Raw genomic sequence first — 21,402 nt, 5'->3', positions numbered from 1 at the left:
AAATCAGAGTTTAAACATGGTAGACATGGTAATGTGTGAAACAGAAATTACTGCTAGAACATCGTGCATGAGCTAATAAAAGCAGAAAGCTAAGTGCACTGTATGTGATAGAGGTGGGATGGGGATGGCAAAAAATAGACAGGTTAGAAAATGAAAGATGTGGAAAACTAATCTATCAAATTACTTATATTTTCATAGTAGCAATGGGTACACATTTTTGGCATAAATTTATGGAAGACAAGTACACATTCCATGAGTCCTACAGACAGAGGAATGAACTATTAAGAATAATAGTGATGACTATGTAGATCAGGTCAAAACAAGGCCCCAGGAGTAGACAACACTCCATTAGAACTACTGACAGCCTTGGGAGAGCCCGTCCTGACAAAACTCTACCATCTGGTGAGCAAGATGTATGAGACAGGCGAAATTCCCTCAGACTTCAAGCAGAATACAATAATTCCAATCCCAAAGAAAGCAGGTGTTGACAGATGTGAAAATTACTGAACTTTCAGTTTAATAAGTCCCAGCTGCAAAATACTAACGCGAATTCTTTACAGACGAATGGAAAAACTGGTAGAAGCTGACCTCGGGGAAGATCAGTTTGAATTCCGCAGAAGTGTTGGAACACGTGAGGCAATACTGACCTTACGACTTATCTTAGAAGAAAGTTTAAGGAAAGGCGAACCTCCATTTCTAGCATTTGTAGACTTAGAGAAAGCTTTTGACAATGTTGACTGGAATACTCTCTTTCAAATTCTAAAGGTGGCAGGGGTAAAAGACAGGGACCAAAAGGCTATTTACAATTTGTACAGAATCCAGATGGCAGTTATAAGATTGGAGGGGTATGAAAGGGAAGCAGTGGTTGGGAAGGGAGTGAGACAGGGTTGTAGCTTATCCCCGATATTCAATCTGTATATTGAGCAAGCAGTAAAGGAAACAAAAGAAAAGTTTGGAGTAGGTATTAAAATCCATGGAGAAGAAATAAAAACTTTGAGGTTTGGCGATGACATTGTAATTCTGTCAGAGACAGCAAAGGACTTGGATGAGCAGTTGAACTGAATTGACAGTGTCTTGAAAGGAGGATATAAGATGAACATCAACAAAAGAAAAATAAGGATAATGGAATGTAGTCGAATTAAGTCAGGTGATGCTGAGGGATTTACATTAGGAAATGAGACACTTACAGTAGTAAAGGAGTTTTGCTATTTGGGGAGCGAAATAACTGATGATAGTTGAAGTAGAGAGGATATAAAATGTAGACTGGCAATGGCAAGGAAAGCGTTCCTGAAGAAGAGAAATTTGTTAACATCGAGTATTGATTTAAGTGTCAGGAAGTCGTTTCTGAAAGTATTTTTATGGAGTGTAGTCATGTATGGAAGTGAAACATGGACAATAAATAGTTTGGACAAGAAGAGAATAGAAGCTTTCGAAATGTGGTGCTACAGAAGAATGCTGAAGATTAGATGGGTAGATGACATAACTAATGAGGAGGTATTGAATAGAATTGGGGAGAAGAGGAGTTTGTGGCACAACTTGACAAGAAGAAGGGACCAGTTGGTAGGACATGGTCTGAGGCATCAAGGGATCACAAATTTAGCATTGGAGGGCAGCGTGGAAAGTAAAAATCGTAGAGGGAGACCAAGAGATGAATACACTAAGCAGATTCAGAAGGATGTAGGCTGCAGTACGTGCTGGGAGATGAAGAAGCTTGCACAGGATAGAGTAGCATGGAGAGCTGCATCAAACCAGTCTCAGGACAGAAGACCACAACAACAACAATGTAGATCAGCCAATTTGGATGCAAGTAGCACACCGAATAGCATGAAAAGAATAAAAGAAATTGAGGAAACTGGTAAGACTCACATGAGAAATTGGAGAATCGAAGACTATTTAGGATGGTTCTTTTGTTTGATGAAACCTTAAGAAGGCATCATTGTAAGAAGTTAGCTGCACAATTCCGTGGACCGTACAAAGTGATTGCAGTCGACCTACCCAATGTGACATTTAAGATGCACAGAACTAAGCAGATGAAAGTATATGCGAAATACCAAAATAAAACTATTTCTGTGCTGTGTCCCAATGTCAGGTGTACACATTTATTTATTTTCTGAAGCTACTGTGCAGGGGGTAGCTTATCTGGATATGTTGCCAGAATGGCTCTTTCATCAGTTAAAAGGTGACACTGAAAACGTTATTTGGCAGCAACATTGGGTCCGTATCCATTGGCATGTTTTTGTACGAGCGCAGTCTAACACTGAGGTCTTCAACTGTTGGACTGTGGCTAATGATCAATATGACAAGGACACACTTCCACTGGCCTCCTGATTCACCTGACCTCAATCTATGTGATTTTTTTTTCCTTTGGGGCTTTGTATTCATGACACAAAGCATTATGGAGATGCACCAGGGCCACCATTTTAATGAGCTGCTGGATTTAAATACATTTGACAACAGGGTGTACATGCAGACAATTTAGAAAAAAAAGAAAAATATGGATTTTTTCCCATTAAAAATACACTTCTTCCGGGTGAAAATGTACTATACCATGAGAGAAAGTACATTTTTCCTTGTTAAGTGACAGTATAGTTTCCTTCGGAGCTGTAAAACTTTTCAATTCTTTGAATGGTAAAGGTTTTATACACCAGCACAGAACTTCCGGCACTTTAGGAAACAAAACCCAGCAAGAAAACAATGCGTCTGGAAAATTCTTCGATGCGGGGCAACATATATAAATACAAATTTCAGCAAATACAGCACGGTAGCTTCTGAAGCAATGAAATTTAGACTGTACTGCAAAATGCACTTTTGGTAGCCAATCATAGCTTGTGTCACATGATTTCAACAGCTGATGACAGCAGGTATTCAGAGCACAGTACGGAGAAGACGAGGCAATTCACTGGTAAAACAAGCAGAAAAGAAGCAAACAGGTACTGCTACAATTGCGGCATATCTCCCTGTGTGCCAGAAAACTTTGACCTTTTCATTGGAAAGCCAATTATGTGTGAAATTGCTGAACTCATCTTTCACTTTTTTTGTTTTCTAAGGATAATTATAATTTTGTCATTGTTTTTGCATAATCTGATCTATGAAAGAACTGTAATAAGTATGAAAAACTAACCTTGAACCTTGGTCTTTTTTTTTTTTAGCATGTGTTAATCTTTAAACACAAATGCACCTTTAAAATTTTAAATAATGTCATAAATGGCTGGCCTTCTGGACCCCAATTTTTTTTAAGTGGGTAACTCTCAAAATGTTTAAGTTTTGAACAATAGTGAAACACTCCACGATTTAAGAAATTCATCGCATATTCTCACACGTGACGTAATTCATCTTGTGTAAAAGTAAATTCACTTTGAAAGCAATGCTTCTCAAATCACCATTTGCAATATTTTCCCACAGCTTGTTAGAAATGTAAACACCCGTGATGTCACTCTTATCGAAAGCAGTTTGTTCTTACAAAGTTTTCACAGTCTTTGTCCTCAAGCCTTTGATACATTTTGCTATCAGCAGACGTTTGTGAGTGCATTGCATTTTGTAGTAAATGGTGCATTTTATTTGCAGCTTAAGTTTTGTTTTGGTGTTATTCTTTGGTTTATGTTATTGCTGCGGTATTATTCTGCAGGAATGGGCTAAAGTAAAATTATTTGTTAGAGTATCAGTTCTTATCAGTCAAAAATAGAAAAATTTAACTGAAAAATAAAACACTGAAAAATTCCCAAAATTCTAAGAAATTGCTGGGCTTTTCCCAGATGAAAAAGTTCCCACATTTTTTCTAGATTTCCTGGTCATCCTGGGGCTCGTACACCAAGTACAAGAATAGCGTCTTGGAAACTAGCACATAACTCCACAGAATACAGACTGCCACAGAACTGTGATACCCCTTGGGGATACCAACTAAGAGAACAGCAGCAGCTGCAATTCAGTGAATTAGCAGTAATTCTGACTGACATTCCGTCGAATGGTCACTCTGTGTGCAGGAACTGGAGGAGTACGTCATCAACACTTGCCACACTTTGGGACGGTACCGTATTTACGAACATCTACAACAACATAAATGGTTGCACTAGTGAGTCGCGTGCAATTTCCAATGCAAACACAAATCACTTTCCCAGCACCCTTTTAAGAAATGTAAGTCTTCCGTGCACCTTTCCTAATAATGTTTTTGCCTGATCACCATATTTCATATCACTTCTTACTATTACCCATTAATGCATACATAATGTGATACACTAAAGACGTTTGCTACTAATCTTGTAAGCAGATACTACACAGTTCTCTCTCTCTCTCTCTCTCTCTCTCTCTCTCTCCCTCTCTCTCTCTCTCTCTCTCTCTCACACACACACACACACACACACACACACACACACACAGACAGACAGAGTCATTATCTTACATTTATCTATATTTAACATGGTTACAGAACTGCAAGAGAAGTTAGTCATTTTCCCCACATGCTATCTGAGAATGGAACATAGAGAAAGCCTGAGTGCTTCTATATTTCTGAACCCTTCGCCAAACAAATGTGAACTGTAGGCAAAGGATAGATTACTATTCCCCATAAATATGACGTGTTGAGTTGCAGACAGGCACAACTAGAAGACTGCTACATGTTAAAGCTTTCATCCAAAGCCTTAACACACACACACACACACACACACCCCTCATGCACATATGACTGCTATCACCGGCAGCTCATGCCTTGAAATGTGGGACATCCTACCTGAGATCCTTATCCTACCTGAGATCCTTATCCTACCTGAGATCCTTCACACTCCTCTTAAAGTGGTGTTTCGTCACCCACCCAACCTCCACAACACCTTAGTCCATCCTTATGCCACTCCCCACCCCAGGCCCTAGCTACTGGGATCGCATCACTGTAGAGGATCGTGGTGCAAGATCAGCCAATCCACAATCCAGCACTTCCAATTCCAGTTCTGTCACAGCCTTGTCCTAGCCCATCAGAGGCCAGGCCATCTGAGAGAGCATCCACGTCATCTACCAGTTCCGCTGCAATCACTGCACAGCTTTCTATACCGGTACGAGTACAAACCGGCTATCCACGAGGACGAACAGGCGCCACCGAACTGGGGACGAGAGCAAGGTAGAGCACCACGCGGTACAACGTGCAGCTGAACGTAACGTGCTGGGTTTCGACGGGTGCTCCGCTACTCGAGCCGTCTGGATCCTGCCCTCCACCACCAGCTTTTCTGAACTGCAAAAATGAGAATTATCCTTACTAGACATTCTCCACTCCCGAAATTATCCCGGCCTGAACGTACGGTAACCAATTGTCCGTACACCCTCCACCTTGCAGTTTCCATCAACTCTGTCCTATCATCCCCTCCATTTTCATGTCCTCTCACCCTCATTGTGTGCTGCCCTCTGCCAATGCACCTAACCATCCTTTCCCTTTGCCTTCTCCTCTTTTTCACTCTTCCCCCCTTCCCTCTCCCCTCCAACTCCCGACACTGCACCTGGCAGTACTGTCGTACCTCCATCTAGTCCCTGCATGCCCCGCCAGACAGTCTTCTCTCCTCCCACCTGTATCAGATTGCTATTAATGTGACACTTGCATTCCAGTCAGACCTGCAGGTGGCAGCGAGCATGTGTGTAATGAGGTGTGCTGGCTGGTCCCTGTGTGTGTGTGTGTGTGTGTGTTTTTTTTTTTGCTGAAGAAGGCTTTGGTCCAAAGCTATAGTCTTTCTGTCGTGCCCGTCTGCAACTCGACAGGTCATCTCTGTTGTGAGTAAGAATCCTTTTGCTCATATTATTCACATTCCAATCTGCAGTTTCCAATGCTTGATTCTGCAAAGTAATCATGTAGAGAGAGATCTTTCCTTACCTGAGACTGACGAGATTCTCTGGAAACTTATCAAAAGGCATTCCAGTAACATTCGAATAATCGAATGTCAGACAGCGCAAACGTGACAACTTGAGGATGCTGGTCACACCTGGTTGCAACCCTGTAACGTATGTGGTACCAAAAAACGTGGTACCAAAAGACATGGCACCCACTCGCAATGTGTGAAGTCGTGGTAGCGTGACGAGGTGAGGGAATAGGGCTCCGCCGAGTCTTTGGCAACCTGTCACATCTAGTCTGGAACAAAACGCGAGTATGCTACCGTTTACATGAGAACAAGTTGGCAGAAATAAATGTGATGAATTTTACTCCTAGCTGTCACCTTTGAGACAGAGCATTTTTCATGTAAATCAAATGTTACAAGATAAAAATGATGCACAGAATATTTAAAGTTTTCATCAGTGCTAGTTTTATAGAGTACTACAGAAAATATAAAAGAGTGTGTGCTAAAGTACTGCAAGCAGCCAGACGACTAGAAACAAAAAAGTACATAAATAGTGCTGCTAATAAAAGCAAGGCTTGTTATAAATACAAATCGCAAACCCTCCAACTCACAGGAATGCAGCAAACTACAGTTCATGATCAGCAAAAAAACGATAACTGAACAGAATAAAATCATAAATCTCTTCAATGACTATTTTGCCACAGTAGGCCAAAAACTAAAAGAAAAAAACAAATAATAAATAAACACAATAACACCTGGAAAACATTTATTAATCCCGAGGGAAAAACAATGGCACTTTTCATCATTCCTCGAAGGAACTTGTCCAGAGTGCTTAAAGACAGCACTGATAAAACCAATACATAAAAAGGGGAATGAATACAATCCAGAAAATTATAGGTCTATAGCTCTTTTACCAGTCATATCAAAAATATTTGAACAAGCTTACGCACAGAGACTCATTGGTTTTCTGATGAAATATGAAATAATCAACAAGAATCAGTTGGGCTTCCACAAAGATAAATGTGTCATTGATGCAGTAATAGATCTCATCAAAAATGTCATAACAAACTTGGACTCTAAAAATAAATGTGTAGGTGTATTTATGGATCTAACAAAGACATTCGACTGTGCGGACCACAAAACTTAAGTAGAAATATTAAGAGTGTATGGCACAAGAGGAAATGCAGGAGACTGGATTCTCTCATACCTGACAAACAGGAGCCAATATACTGAACTTACAAAAACTACTGGTGAAAAAATAAAATCTAAAACAAGAATTTAACACTTCTCTGTGCCACAAGGCTCCATTCTTGGCCCCATACTCTTCATTCTGTACACAAATCACATCCCAAATATGATTAGGTATAGTAGTATAGTTACCTATGCAGATGACACAACTCTTCTGTTCACGGATAAAGACACAGAAAAGCTAGAAATAAAAGCCAATGTAGAAGTAAATAATGCCACCCAAAGATTTACTGAATTAAACCTGCACAACAATATTACTAAAACACTTTGTGTAAACTTTAGACTTTCAAACTTTTAATGTAAGCATAGATGAGTGCATAGCAGAGAACACCAAATATACAAAATTCCTTGGGATAATTATCGATGAAAATGTAAACTGGGATAAGCATGTAGAATATATAAGGGGGAAACTCGGCGCAAACCTGTATGTGCCGCACAAACTCAGCTACCTAAAAGATACAGGCATTATGAAAACAATATACTATGCATTAATTCATATGACATTAAGTTACAGCATAATTTTGTCGGGAGGTACCTCGAAAACAAATATTAATAAAGTATTTAAATTACAAAAAAGAGCCATAAGAATGATAGCCAACCTTAAATGGAAAGATTCATGTAAATCAGCATTTAAAGCTCTCAAAATACTAACATTACCCAGTATATACCTATACGAACTCCTCTGTTGGACAAAATTCAAATATTCTGCCGATACTAGAGCTAACAACACAGAACACAACCATGACACAACCTCTTCCATTAGCTTACACACGACACATCCTATGCTGGACCAAAAGCCCTTGAAAAACTCCATTCTTGAAAGAGATAAACAATAAAAATATTTTTAAAAAATGTCTCAAAAATTTTCTAACAGAAAACTGTTAATACAGTGTTAATGAATTTATGTGCATTACAGTTCAAAACAATTGCAATACCATTATTGTATAAAAAGAAAAACTGTAAAAATCTAACAAAAAAATAATTTATTACAAAATTATTCTACGACTATTTCATATTAAATTAAACAGTAGACAGTAAAAACTATGTACCTGTCAGTGCATGAAATGAAAATATATCTAGATCCATACAATGTACTTTGTCAAAGGATAAATAAATAAATAAAAATAAAATAACAAACATCTTCGAGTAAAATTGTCACAAAATTAAACTTAAATCTAAGGTGACGGGGATGACAAAGATACCTACGAAGTGGCACAACTGTCACAAAGGAAAAGTCATGAAAACAAGACCTTACACACGTTCTGAGGCAAAGAATTGCAGCATTGATGATAATATCCTACTCCTTGAGAAAGCCTAAATATCAGGTTTATAAACCTACGTTTCTAGCATTTGTAGACATAGAGAAAGCTTTTGACAATGTTGACTGGAATACTCTCTTTCAAATTCTGAAGGTGGCAGGGGTAAAATACAGGGAGCAAAAGGCTATTTACAATTTGTACAGAAAGCAGATGGCAGCTATAAGAGTCGAGGGACATGAAAGGGAAGCAGTGGTTGGGAAGGGACTGAGACAGGGTTGTAGCCTCTCCCCAATGTTATTCAATCTGTATATTGAGCATGCAGTGAAGGAAACAAAAGAAAAATTCAGAGTAGGTATTAAAACCCTTGGAGAAGAAATAAAAACTTGGAGGTTCGCCGATGACATTGTAATTCTGTCAGAAACAGCAAAGGACTTGGAAGAGCAGTTGAACGGAATGGATACTGTCTTGAAAGGAGGATATAAGATTAACATCAACAAAAGCAAAATGAGAATAATGGAATGTCGTCGAATTAAGTTGGATGATGCTGAGGGAATTAGATTAGGAAATGAGATACTGAAAGTAGTAAAGGAGTTTTGCTATTTGGGGAGCAAAATAACAGATGATAGTCGAAGTAGAGAGGATATAAAATGTAGACTGGCAATGGTAAGGAAAGCGTTTCTGCAGACACAAAATTTATTAACATCAAGGATAGATTTAAGTGTCAGGAAGTCACTTCTGAAAGTATTTGTATGGAGTGTAGCCATGTATGGAAGTGAAACATGGACGATAACTAGTTTGGACAAGAATACAATAGAAGCTTTCGAAATGTGGTGCTACAGAAGAATGCTGAAGATTAGATGGGTAGATCACATAACTAATGAGGAGGTATTGAATAGAATTGGGGAGAAGAGAAGTTTGTGGCACAACTTGACTAGAAGAAGGGATCGGTTGGTAGGACAAAATTCTGAGGCATCAGGGGATGACCAATTTAGTATTGGAGGGCAACGTGGAGGGTAAAAATCGTAGAGGGAGACCAAGAGATGAATACACTAAACAGATACAGAAGGATTTAGGCTGTAGTAGGTACTGGGAGATGATGAAGCTTGCACAGGATATAGTAGCATGGAGAGCTGCATCAAACCAGTCTCAGGACTGAAGACAGCAACAACAACAACAACAACAACAACAATCTGTAAGCCATTATTAACACAGTGGAAAAGAGCAAAATTATACATTCACCACTATCTCACAATGAGAAATTTTAGGGTTATGCATGGACAAGAAAAAATTTCCAGGATTCTTTAACAAAAACACACTGTTTCCCTAGAGAAAATACACTATACCCTGGGTGAAAAAACATTTTTTCCGTGTTAGTGAAAATATACTTTCCCACTGAGCTATAAAATTTATCAGTCCTGGGAACTGTACAGGTTTTACGCTCCAGCTTAGAACTTCCTGGCACTTTAGAAAACTAAATCTGACAAAAAGAAAGAAAAAAAAAATTGCTTTTTGGGAAGATATTTGATGTGTGGCAATATGTACACTGAATAATTTCATGCCACAGAAGTCAAAGTATGAATTCCACCAAATACAGCACGGTAGCTTCCAAAGCACCAAAATCCTGCTTTCACTGCATGATGCACTTTTGTCAGCCAATGATAGCTCGTGTCACAAGATCTTGCCCCCAATGGCAGCTGGTATTCGGAGCATAGGACATGTGATGTAGTCAGCCAATAGCAACATCACTGCTAAGTAGCATGAATCCAGAAACAGGAAAAAATAATGTTTAAATTTTTATATATACATGCAATACAGCTACAAGTAAAGCTATACTTTCACAGATGATAATGGTCATCAAATTTTTTTTTCTTTTTTCTGAGGATTTGGCTGGGAACAATCTTAAGAGCACAGCTTAAATTGCAGGAGCTGAAAATTTCTGATGAGCACAATTATAAATTTCACTGCGGTCCACCGAATATCTCATAGATTATGCAGCTGAATATGTGTTCTGTTGAACATTTCGACATTTTAAGCCAGTTATGTGTCAAATTGCTCAAGAACTCACCTTACTTTTTTAAGGATAATTATACTCTGCCATTGTTATCGCATAGTTTGTGATCTATGAAAGAACTAAAATAAATATGAAAAAGTATCCTCAAAGCCCAGCCCTTTTTACTGTGTCTTATCCTTTACGAGATAGCGAACGGAAATATGCCAGAAAAATTTTAAATAATATCACAATTTTCTAGTGTTCTAGGACCAAAATTTTTCTAAGTGGTATGTTCTAAATGTGTTAGTTTTGAACCAGAGTCAAATGCTTTGAGAGTTACAAAATTCATCAGATAATCTCACATGTAACATAGTTCACCTCTTTTTTTTTATGGTTTTAGGGCGCAAAACTGCTACAATCATAAGTGCCCATTCTGTAGCTTAGGGAAGGGTAAAAAACCGAATGGGAAATCAGCAGCAATGAGACCGAAACTCAAAAAGTGGGGAAAGTAAAAGCAGAAGGAAATCTTAGAAATCTACCATATAAGGGGAGGAAGGAGGGGGGGGGGGGTGTTTTACCCAAAAAAGAGCTTCAAATGACCGACGGCATCTCATTGACACTGATAAACTCGAAGATGCGACCGGCTGAGCACGTGTATCTGCTAAAATGTAAAATGGAAGATATATCAGGCAACAGATGTAAATGAGAGTGTAGCAGATTAAAACAGGGGCACTGAAGTAAAAGGTGTATTACCGTCCACACTTGAAAGTTGTGGGGACAAAGCGGGGGAGGATCACCACTCAAAAGGTGTCGATGGCCAAAAAGACAGTGCCCTATACAGAGTCTAGTTAAAATTACCTCCTCCCGACGACTAGGTCAGGAGGAAGAGGTCCAACCACAGGGATGAGGTTTCATGTCCTGTAATTTATCGGGAAGTGTAGAACAATGTGCGTGCCATAAAAGAGCAACACGATGACATAAAACACTCCATAGATTGGCTAAGGGAATCATGCGAACAGCGGGCAGAGGAAGGGAGACTGCAGCCTTGGCTGCTGTATCGGCTACCTTGTTTCTGTGGATACCATCATGCCCTGGGACTGAGAGGAATGCCACAGAGATGCCGCCCCCCCCCCCCCCCCCCCCCCCAAGTGGAGGCAGTCCTGAATCCAGTGGACCAGAGGGTGGACAGGATAAAAAGCTTCGAGGCTGAGGAGAGAGCTGAGCGAATCCGATCATATAATATACTGTATCCACTTATGGCGATGGATGTGTTGGACAGCCTGGAGAACATTGTAAAGCTCGGCGGTAAAAACCGAACACTGGTCGGGAAGCCAAAATCTAATAAGGGTGTCGCCAACAATATAGGCACCCCCAACAACAAATGTTGTTTTTGAGTCGTCAGTGTAAATAAATGTGGCATCCTCCATTTGTGCACATAGAGCAGCAAATGCCTGATGATAAATGAGAGGAGGGGTACTATCCTTGGGAAGGTGGCAAAGGTCACAGAGCAAGCAGGTCTGGGGGTGAAGCCGAGATGGCGCCATACCCCCAGTTGTCTTTTCACTTTCTTTAGTTTTAGGAAAGTGTAAGGAAAGAGAACGTAGCAGATGACAGAAGTGGACTCCTGGAGGTAGTAGATAGGAAGGGCGGTCTACCGTAAATCCAAGGAGGCGTCGAAAAAAAAAAAGGTCGTGGGCAGGATGAGCAGGCATGGAAGAGAGACAACTAACATAACGACTCAGAAGGACAGCTCATCGATTGGACAGTGGAGGTTCAGCAGTCTCAGCATAAAGGCTCTCCACGAGGCTGGTGTGCTGGTGTAAAAAGCTCCAGACACTAAACACAATCCACGGTGGTGGACAGAGTCGAGACGCCAAAGAATAGATGGTCGTGCACAGTAGTAAAACTCTTATTCCATAGTCCAATTTCGAGTGCACTAATGCATGATATAGGTGGAAAAGGACCCCTCGGTCCACTGCCCAGGAGGTACCATTCAAAACATGGAGTGTGTTGACGGATTGCAGACAGCGAGCCAAAAGACATGAAATGTGGGAGGACCAGCACAGTTTTCTGTCAACCATAAGTCCCAAGAATTTAGTGACGTCCGCAAATGGAAGGTTGAAAGGGCCTAGATGTAGGGAAAGTGGAGAAAACTGCGTACGACGCCAAAAATTTACACAGACAGTCTTACTGGGAGAAAAGTGGAAACCAGTTTCGAAGCTCCATGAGTGGAGTGTGATCGAGACATCCTTTAAGACGTGGTTCAAGAAGGCTGGTACATTGAGAGCTGTACTAGATCACAAAATCGTTGACAAATAGGGAGCCCGAGACATCGGAGAGGAGACAATCCGTAGCTGGATTTATGGCAATGGCAAACAGTACGACACTTTGCACAGAGCCCTGGGGCACCCCGTTTTCTTGGGAGAAAGTACGGGAGAGAGTAGTGTTCACCCGCACCTTAAATGTGTGCTCTGTCATAAATTCAGGAATAAAAAGTGGTAGTCGACCTTGAAAGCCCCAAGAGAACAGCGTGTGGAGGATGCCTGTCCTCCAACAGGTATCGTGTGCTCTCTCCAGGTCAAAAACTATTGCTACTGTTTGGCGTTTCCTGAGAAAATTGTTCACGATGTAAGTGGAGAGAGCAACAAGATGGTCTACTGCAGAAGGATGCTTTCGGGTAACACGAGTGACCTGATCATCGATGCTAGGAAAGTTACGGTCATCGAGTGTCACTAGAGAGGAGAAAAGTGTCTAATCGGCTTGGGAAAACTTCCAGCATCTTGGGTGCATAGATGGCAGTTGTGGCTGTAATTAAAGGACACATGGAAAATGGTCACTCGAGTGTGTATCAGCAAGAACAAACCATTCAAAGTGCCAAGCTAGCTGAACAGTACTGACCAAAAGGTCCAAATGAGAGAAATTGTTGTGGAGGCAGACAAAAATGTAGGTTCCCCAGTGTTGAGGCAAACGAGATCTGCTTGGTGGAAGAGGTCAATCAATAGAGAGCCTCACAGACAAGGACACGGAGATCCCCAAGGCGGGTGGTGGGCGTTGAAGTCCTCAACCAGCAATAGGGGGCCGGGAGCTGACCGAGGAGATGAAGAAGATCAGCTCTTGCCATCAGAGTGTACAATGGAATATATATAGTACAAAGAGAGAAGGTGTATCCAGAAAGGGAAAGATAGACAGTGGCATCTTGGAAGGAATTGTTTAAGGGGATTGGGTGATAATGGGCAGTATCACGGAGTAGAATCACGAGTCCCCATGTGCCAGAGTGCCACGAACAGAGGTGAGATTAAACCAGACTGACTGGAAATGAGGGGGAACAAAGCGATCGTGGGGATGCAGGTTTGTTTCCTGAAGACAGAAGACGACCAGGGAGTAGGATCGTAAGAGGATCGACAATTTGTCCCGATTGGCTCGAATGCCGCAGATATTCCAATGGATAATTGACATAGGATGGACAGAAAAGGGAAGAATTTTACCACAGTTGCTGTCAACTCGACGACCGCTGAGAGCCGGTGGCCGACAGCGTGGAACAGCATTCGGCCAAAGGCAGAAGATCCTGATCCGTCGGTTGTTTGGGGGCAGTTCCTGCCACCAGCGATCGGCCGCCAGTGGTGCGTGTCGGTGACACAGAAGATGGCCGAGGGTGGTTACCGGTGGCTGGCACTGTAGATAAGACACGCTGTGGGGTGACCAATTTTGGGGCTCGTGATTTAGCAGGAGCTGATGAAGGCTGAGCCGGAGAGTGAGCAGGTGATAGTGGGGAGGTCGAACGGGCGATCTTTGGGCTGGCCGACCTGACGACTGTGGCACTAAGGGTGAGATCTCGAGTCTGCGTGGCTACCTCCTTAGTAAGCTGAGGAGAGGCAAGGGCAGTGCTATATTCACCTGCTGGGGGCACAGTGGGCTTTCGACTGGGGAATAATTTACGAGCAGCAAAAGTAGACACCTTTTCCTTCACTCGGATTTCCTGAATAATTCGTTCATCTTTGAAAACAGGGCCGGGCAATCTCTAGAGGAAGCAGCATGGCTGCCCGTGCAGTTGCAATGAGGAGATGGAGGTGGACAATAACCCTCGTGGGCATCCCTGCCACATGTAACGTATTTGGCCAGACTGGAACGTGACTGGCTGGTACGATTAAACTGCCGACACTGATAGCAACGCGTAGAGTCGGGGATGTAACGGCGAACTGAAATTATCTCGTATCCAGCTTTAATGTTTGATGGAAGCTGAACTCTGTCAAATGCCAAGAAGAGAGTGCGGGTTGGTACCAAGTCCTTGTTAACCCCTTTTCACGACTATGTACAGCTGTTACGCCCTGGTCAGACAGGTAGTTTTGAATGTCCTCATTGGACAATCCATCACGTGAGCATGTATAAACCACCCCACATGATGAATTTAAAGTGCAGTGCACGTCCACCCGGGCAGGGAAGGTGTGTAGCAGTGGAGTGTGCAGTAATTTTTGTGCCTGGAGGGCACTGACTGCTTCTAACAACAAGGTGCTGTAACGCCCCAATGACCACGTTAAAGTCAATTAAGAAAGAACATGAAGTAGGGAAAGTTATCTTGGCAGTTAGGACATCTTTGCCGACGAGCTAACACGAAAGAGTTTTGTCAACAACTACATTGTGCACCACTGAGCATATTTGTTAGCGAAAGAGAAAGAAGAAACACCGTATTTTGGCAATGGACAAATATCCGTGTGACAAACGTGAAATTAATATCTCAAAACTTGTCCAAAGTAATGTCATCAGAGATAACTTTTATGTGGAAGAGAATTGTAAGCACAATGAAGAAATTCAATGCGCCTACGATGCTCTTCCACAGAAGAAGTCGCTTGCTAGAACTCATCCAGTGCAGACGTACGAGAGCTGTTCTGATCTGAATTATTGAGATTGCGAATCGTGACGAGATTGTTTTCGAGTTTAGAAGTGTTTGTTGCCTGATGGGATTCACGGCTTAAGAAACTGATTTCATGAACTGAGACAGGAACAGATAGACTCATTTAACCGTGCACTACGGGTTAATTGAAATCTAATAACGGAATTAGTGAACATTGGACTTGACTTTAAATTAGTTGGACCTTAAGGAGAAGTGAACATTCTATGAAAGAATACATGCAATTAGTCTTGAGTAGTCCCCAAGTACATGACATCATGAAGATAAAACAAGTACACTAAAGGGTTGAGTTGTGGTAATTGCCACGAAACTATAACTCAATCGGACTGACTTAACTAAACTATTCCGTGTGCGTGTGGTGCGGGAGTTATAAGTATTTTGTGACAAAATAACAATAAACTGTTCGTCACCAATTAAATACCCAGTGTGGACTACATCGTTAAATAGTTTGATAAATGACTAAATCAACAACTACTCATGAAAGACTATTTCACTGAAGTGCAAATATTCACGTCATTAGTTGAGAAGTGAACTTTAAATTATTTTCGTATTACGATACAAGCTTACAAAGACTGAATCGAAGAGTATCTGTGGATCTCGCTGCATACCAGCACAACAATTCCATAGCAACAAGACAACAGCGTAAGAAAAAACTGTTAACTAAAATATTTCCTCACAATCAGTCATGTGTGCTACATGAACGAGAGAAGAATTAATAACTACTGCAAATCCGGGCAATTAACAATACAATATTAATAATAAAAAGCATTAATTATATCAGTTCACATAAGTGGAAACACTGCGGACATGTAATTGAGATATGACGACTATGCGAGAAACGCCTTTTCGGAAGTTTTTCAGGTTTTTTTTCCTCCCGTTAGTCTACGGGGACTGATGTTATATCGCATCGTGTCTCTACTTGCCGCGAGAGCTGTGGCAGTAGCAGCTCTACGGCGTTGACTACATCAGCACGCGGTTGGAGTCCGGGGGCACGCGCCACAGTGCTATTTTGTTATCAGGAACAAGACTTTACCGGACCTGCAAGTGCGTCAACACCTTTCTGAATAATGAAAGGACTGACTGTGGAGAAGTCTCGACCTTCATCAGACCGATAAACAACTGGGAACTGTGGCACTGACGGAAGAATTGTCTGTGGCTGAGATTCATCAACCTTTTGCTTGTGAGCAGAAGTTGTAGACATAGAGGAAGCCATTCCAAAAGTATCCCCCAGTATTACTGGCATCTCTGATGGCGCACTCCTTCCTTGTGGTACCCTCTCTGAGGGCACTCCCAACTTAGGTGATTGTTCACACCTCAGGTCACACCTCCCGAGGAACAGACGGAGGGACCAATTGGCACATCTGGAAGGTACCAACTAGGGTAATCACCCCTCCCTGGGCCCTGGTCTTTACCAGGGGGTATGTACGTGTCTCACATGGCTACCTGGGGTGGGAAATGACACGTTACCCAGTCACAGGCAACACGTGGGTCAGCCTTCAGACAATCACAGGGAGGAAAGAAAGAGAAAGGGAGGAACAAAGAAAAGCAAAGAAGAGAGGTCTCAAATGCGCAGCAGAGAAGAGGGTAAAGAGAGGAGCCAAGGAAAAGAGAAGGACAAAGGGAGGACAGAGACTTTCCAGCATAGAAAGGAAAGGAAAGGAGGGAAGCTATGTCTTACAGTTAAAAGGACGGGTATACACTCGTGCACACACACACACACACACACACATATCCATCCACACATATACAGACACAAGCAGACATATATATATGTCTGCTTGTGTCTGTATATGTGTGGATGGATATGTGTGTGTGTGTGCGCGAGTGTATACCCGTCCTTTAAAAAACCCTAAGGTAAGTCTTTCCGCACCCGGGATTGGAATGACTCCTTACCCTCTCCCTTAAAACCCACATCCTTTCGTCTTTCCCTCTCCTTCCCTCTTTCCTGACGAGGCAACCGTTGGTTGCAAAAACTAGAATTTTGTGTGTATGTTTGTGTGTCTATCGACGTGCCAGCGCTTTCGTTTGGTAAGTCACATCATCTTTATATATATATATATATATATATATATATATATATATATATATATTATCAACCACTCAGGCTTGTGGAACATTATTTTGTATGCCAAAGCTAGTGAGTGTGCGTGCGCCTGTGTGTGTGTGTGTGTGTGTGTGTGTGTGTGTGTGTGTGTGTGTGGGTGCGCGCGTGCAAGTAAATGATGCAGCTATGACCAAACTAAACATTTAAATATCTATTACCTAAGCAAACATTTTAAGGATGAATTTCCACTCTGGAGCAGAATGTGTATTGATTTGGAACTTCCTGGTAGATTAAAGCTTTGTGCCGGGCTAGGTCTCGATCCCAGAATCTTTGACTATCATGGCCTAGTGCTCTATCAACTGAGCTATCCGGAGATGACTCCAGCACGGGACATCCCCCTAGTGCAAATTTTAACTAGCTAAGAGCAGTGTGCAACATGCAAAATGTGACTTCATCAAAGCCCTCTAATGTAAACAGTGGTAAGGGACATCTGACGAGAAACAGAGGTACTGCATATTGTCAGCACTTTCACGATAAAACGGGAAACGACAGCACTATCTCTATTTTCAGATGTTCACTAATGGCAGCTCTATCAGGATGTGCACATGTAAACAGTGGCAAGTGCCAAAAATGTGGCTCCTAGTAGTAGTAACATTTGCAGTTTTCTAGCCAGGAAAGTGCTTTTCAGGGGCAATCTGTACAAATCCGAGAACGATGAGGATAACTATGACTCGGATAAACATCTCGAACGTGTTCCTGAGTGCAAATGTGCTTGAGAAGTTGTTGCTAAACAGGTAAATGGAATAATTCTTTACGCAAGTAAACAATGTTTTTTGCATTGCTGTTGTTACTGTTAATTTATGAGACACTGATGGCTGAGGCTGTTGTAACTTGTATGTGACAAACTAATATTTCTCTCAAACTGACTAAAAATGGACACAATTTGGAAGAAAAAACAGGGGCACTTCATTTAAGCTTTAAAAAGTGAGAGATGTGGGCTAATTGCCCCTTCTAGATGGGAGATTGTGAATCACTGCAGCGAGTCTTTCACAAGAGCGAGTCCCCTTCCCAGGCACCTCAAAGAACAGCTGCCCTTCACTCAGTCACACTGTGTTCAAAGGTAAGAAGTAGCCACTGTTGCACCTGTGGCTATATTAAAAAAAAAAAAAAAAACAGAGGAGGAGAATAAAGTTGTGCGGTCACCATAATACTGTCACCAGACTGTACAGGATGTAGAGGCATAAAAGATTTAATACAATGACAATCTGCACATTTAGTGTTTTCCCAGACAACGGCACTCTGAAGTATTCGAATTCACGAAGAACAAATTTAAAATTTTTAGGTGAACTAGTAGGTTAAGCACATTTTTCCAATTTTTTCCCCCAAAAACAAAACACACCTAATTAATCAGACAAACAAAAGTTTACAGATTCCTACGTGGCTGTCTCGAAGCTATGCAGATAGTTGTCTCGCACAATAGATTGTCGACACTGCAACTTGTGATCAGCTTAGAAGTACAGTCCACTAGCCAAATAATGCTTATTATCTACTCTTCTCCCATCTGCAATGCAAACATAACAGTTACAAATTACACATGCTACTTCATAGTCACTTCTCTTATTTTTATGAAGAATCATTCTACCAAATGTTTTTCTTGGAATGAACATTAATCACAATATGACAGACAGAGAAACAGAGAACCACATTGCTGCAAAGCTTAAACTGAACTGAGATAAGGGACAATAAGGTAAAATTAGCAGTACTATCGTGCAATAATGCTCGCTACAGGTCTCAGTCACTTGCAGTAGCAAAATCATTCATTGTTTAGCTTAACAGCTGGAGCTGAAATATAGATCCGTGTCAGAATTTGGAAAAATAGAGTGTATAAGACTGTTTCACTGAAATTGGAAATCCGTAACAAACTGCCATCCCAAAAGTGTTTTTGGGACAGTTATTTCTTCAATCTGAAATCGGGAGTCACCTGGAAAACCGAGACATCTGGCAACCCTACTGATGTTATGGGACACACTTAATATCACAGACTACTTTTTAATATATCTAAAAACAAAGATGATAAGACTTACCGAACGAAAGCGCTGGCAGGTCGATAGACACACAAACACACACAAACATACACACAAAATTCAAGCATTCGCAACAAACTGTTGCCTCATCAGGAAAGAGGGAAGGAGAGGGAAAGACGAAAGGATGTGGGTTTTAAGGGAGAGTGTAAGGAGTCATTCCAATCCTGGGAGTGGAAAGACTTACCTTAGGGGGAAAAAAGGACAGGTATACATTCGCGCGCACACACACACATATCCGTCCACACATATACGGACACAAGCCAGGATAACACTACGAGCAGACAGATGGGGTACACGAATTCCGTCCCAGGCGAAATGAGTGGTGACAGGAAGGGCTGTCCAAACATGCCGACCACGCGAAAACGGCCGCAGCAAGGAATATGTGTGGATGGATGTGTGTGTGTGTGTGTGTGTGCGCGAATGTATACCTGTCCTTTTTTCCCCTCTAAGGCAAGTCTTTCCGCTCCCGGGATTGGAATGACTCCTTACCCTCTCCCTTAAAACCCACATCCTTTCGTCTTTCCCTCTCCTTCCCTCTTTCCTGATGAGGCAACAGTTTGTTGCGAAAGCTTGAATTTTGTGTGTGTGTTTGTGTGTCTATCGACTTGCCAGCGCTTTCGTTCGGTAAGTCTTATCATCTTTGTTTTTAGATATATTTTTCCCACGTGGAATGTTTCCCTCTATTATATAGACTACTTTTTAAGGTTGTTATACTTCATTATTTCACAAACTGGTAATGCAAATCTTAGTATAACAAGCAAACAATTCAGACCTCCTAAATATGCATTTTTGAGAGGTTTCACAGTAATGTTTCGTTAACTCTCCCAGCAAGTACACAGTGGTATGTCAACACTAATCCTTATTAAGTGCGCTCTGTTTGAAAGCAGACAGCGTGAAATACCCACCGACAAATTTTTAAGAAAACATTTTGGATAGAATTAACAATTTGGCAAATATGTCATTACTCCAGAAATATTTGGAGACAATGACTTATCTGATAAAGAAATAACAACAATGTACTTGAAATATCTTATTTATGAGATTTTGTTGAAATTTTTCTGTGCAATTTCTCAAAACAACCAACTTTTTCCTAACCATTGTTTACAGTCAAGTCTCAAATTCTCATGTCAACATTATTTTTATGCCAACCTGTAGCTGAGTGTGGGCAAAAGAAAGTAATGCTCAAGTCATATGTACATGAAATGGGTTCTCATAAATTGTTTCTGAAATCAGTTATTCTGTGTCTAACCTACTGGCAGTTGCTTAAATTGTCAGCAATGGAGTGCAAGCAGAAATTATTCATTTTTCTTTTTCATAAGTGAAGTGCTTGGGATGAAATGTATTACAGGCAACCATTTGTGTACACACATTCTGACAAACATAACTATAAGTAGCTCCACCTCACAGTGTTAACCATGCTTAAACAGTCATCTATAAAAAAATGCCCAGGTATATCTTCTATTAGTCCATCTCCACCCCTCCCAATCCATCCATCTTCTCCTTCCGCCCTCTCGGTCCTCCTCCTCTGTTGTCAGTATGTCAATTTTCTCCTCCCCCTGCCTGACAATCTCCTCCTCTGCCCCCTCTGTTCATCCCTCCTCCCACCTTCTCTCACCACACTATCACTCACACACCAATAGGAGGCTGGTGGTTCTCGCCCTCACAGTATTTCTTTCCAGAACACAAATAATATGTGTACCAAATTTGGTTGAAATCGTTCCAGGCGTTTAGGATGAACTTTTTACCTGTGGCCATGCCCATGTACACACATTCAAATATATTTTACATATATTTACTCTTAACATATTTCACAGTTACCTGTATCTCTGGTGAATTTCACACAGGTCAACGTTTATGACAATGTGTCCTCTTTGTCGTACAATGGTATAATTTTGCAGGTACTGTCTGCATCTACATCTACATCTACATCTAACATCTACATGGTCACTCCGCAATTCACATGTAAGTGCCTGGCAGAGGGTTCACTGAACCATTTTCATACTACTTTTCTACCATTCCACTCTCGAATGGTGTGTGGGAAAAAGCAACACCTAAATCTTTCCA

General features: G+C 41.3%; 1 protein-coding gene across 5 annotated transcripts in view; it reads right to left on the bottom strand.

Annotated features, from left to right (window-relative positions):
- Positions 1 to 21,402, bottom strand: part of LOC126215120 (uncharacterized) — a 167,422-nt gene that overhangs the window by 18,553 nt on the left and 127,467 nt on the right. For 4 of the 5 annotated variants that reach the window (XM_049941774.1, XM_049941776.1, XM_049941778.1 and 1 more), the window contains one exon: positions 5,846 to 6,100. The exons of the other annotated variant lie outside the window; for it this stretch is intronic. In XM_049941774.1, coding sequence (XP_049797731.1) covers positions 5,846 to 6,100 — 255 coding nt within the window. The remainder of the gene's footprint in view (positions 1 to 5,845; positions 6,101 to 21,402) is intronic. 5 annotated transcript variants of the gene reach the window in all.

This window comes from Schistocerca nitens, chromosome 12, assembly GCF_023898315.1.
Source record: "Schistocerca nitens isolate TAMUIC-IGC-003100 chromosome 12, iqSchNite1.1, whole genome shotgun sequence".
Classification (NCBI taxonomy): Eukaryota; Metazoa; Arthropoda; class Insecta; order Orthoptera; family Acrididae; genus Schistocerca; species Schistocerca nitens.
The sequence above is the reverse complement of the archived record's forward strand: the minus strand, read 5'-3'. Positions and strand labels throughout refer to the sequence as shown.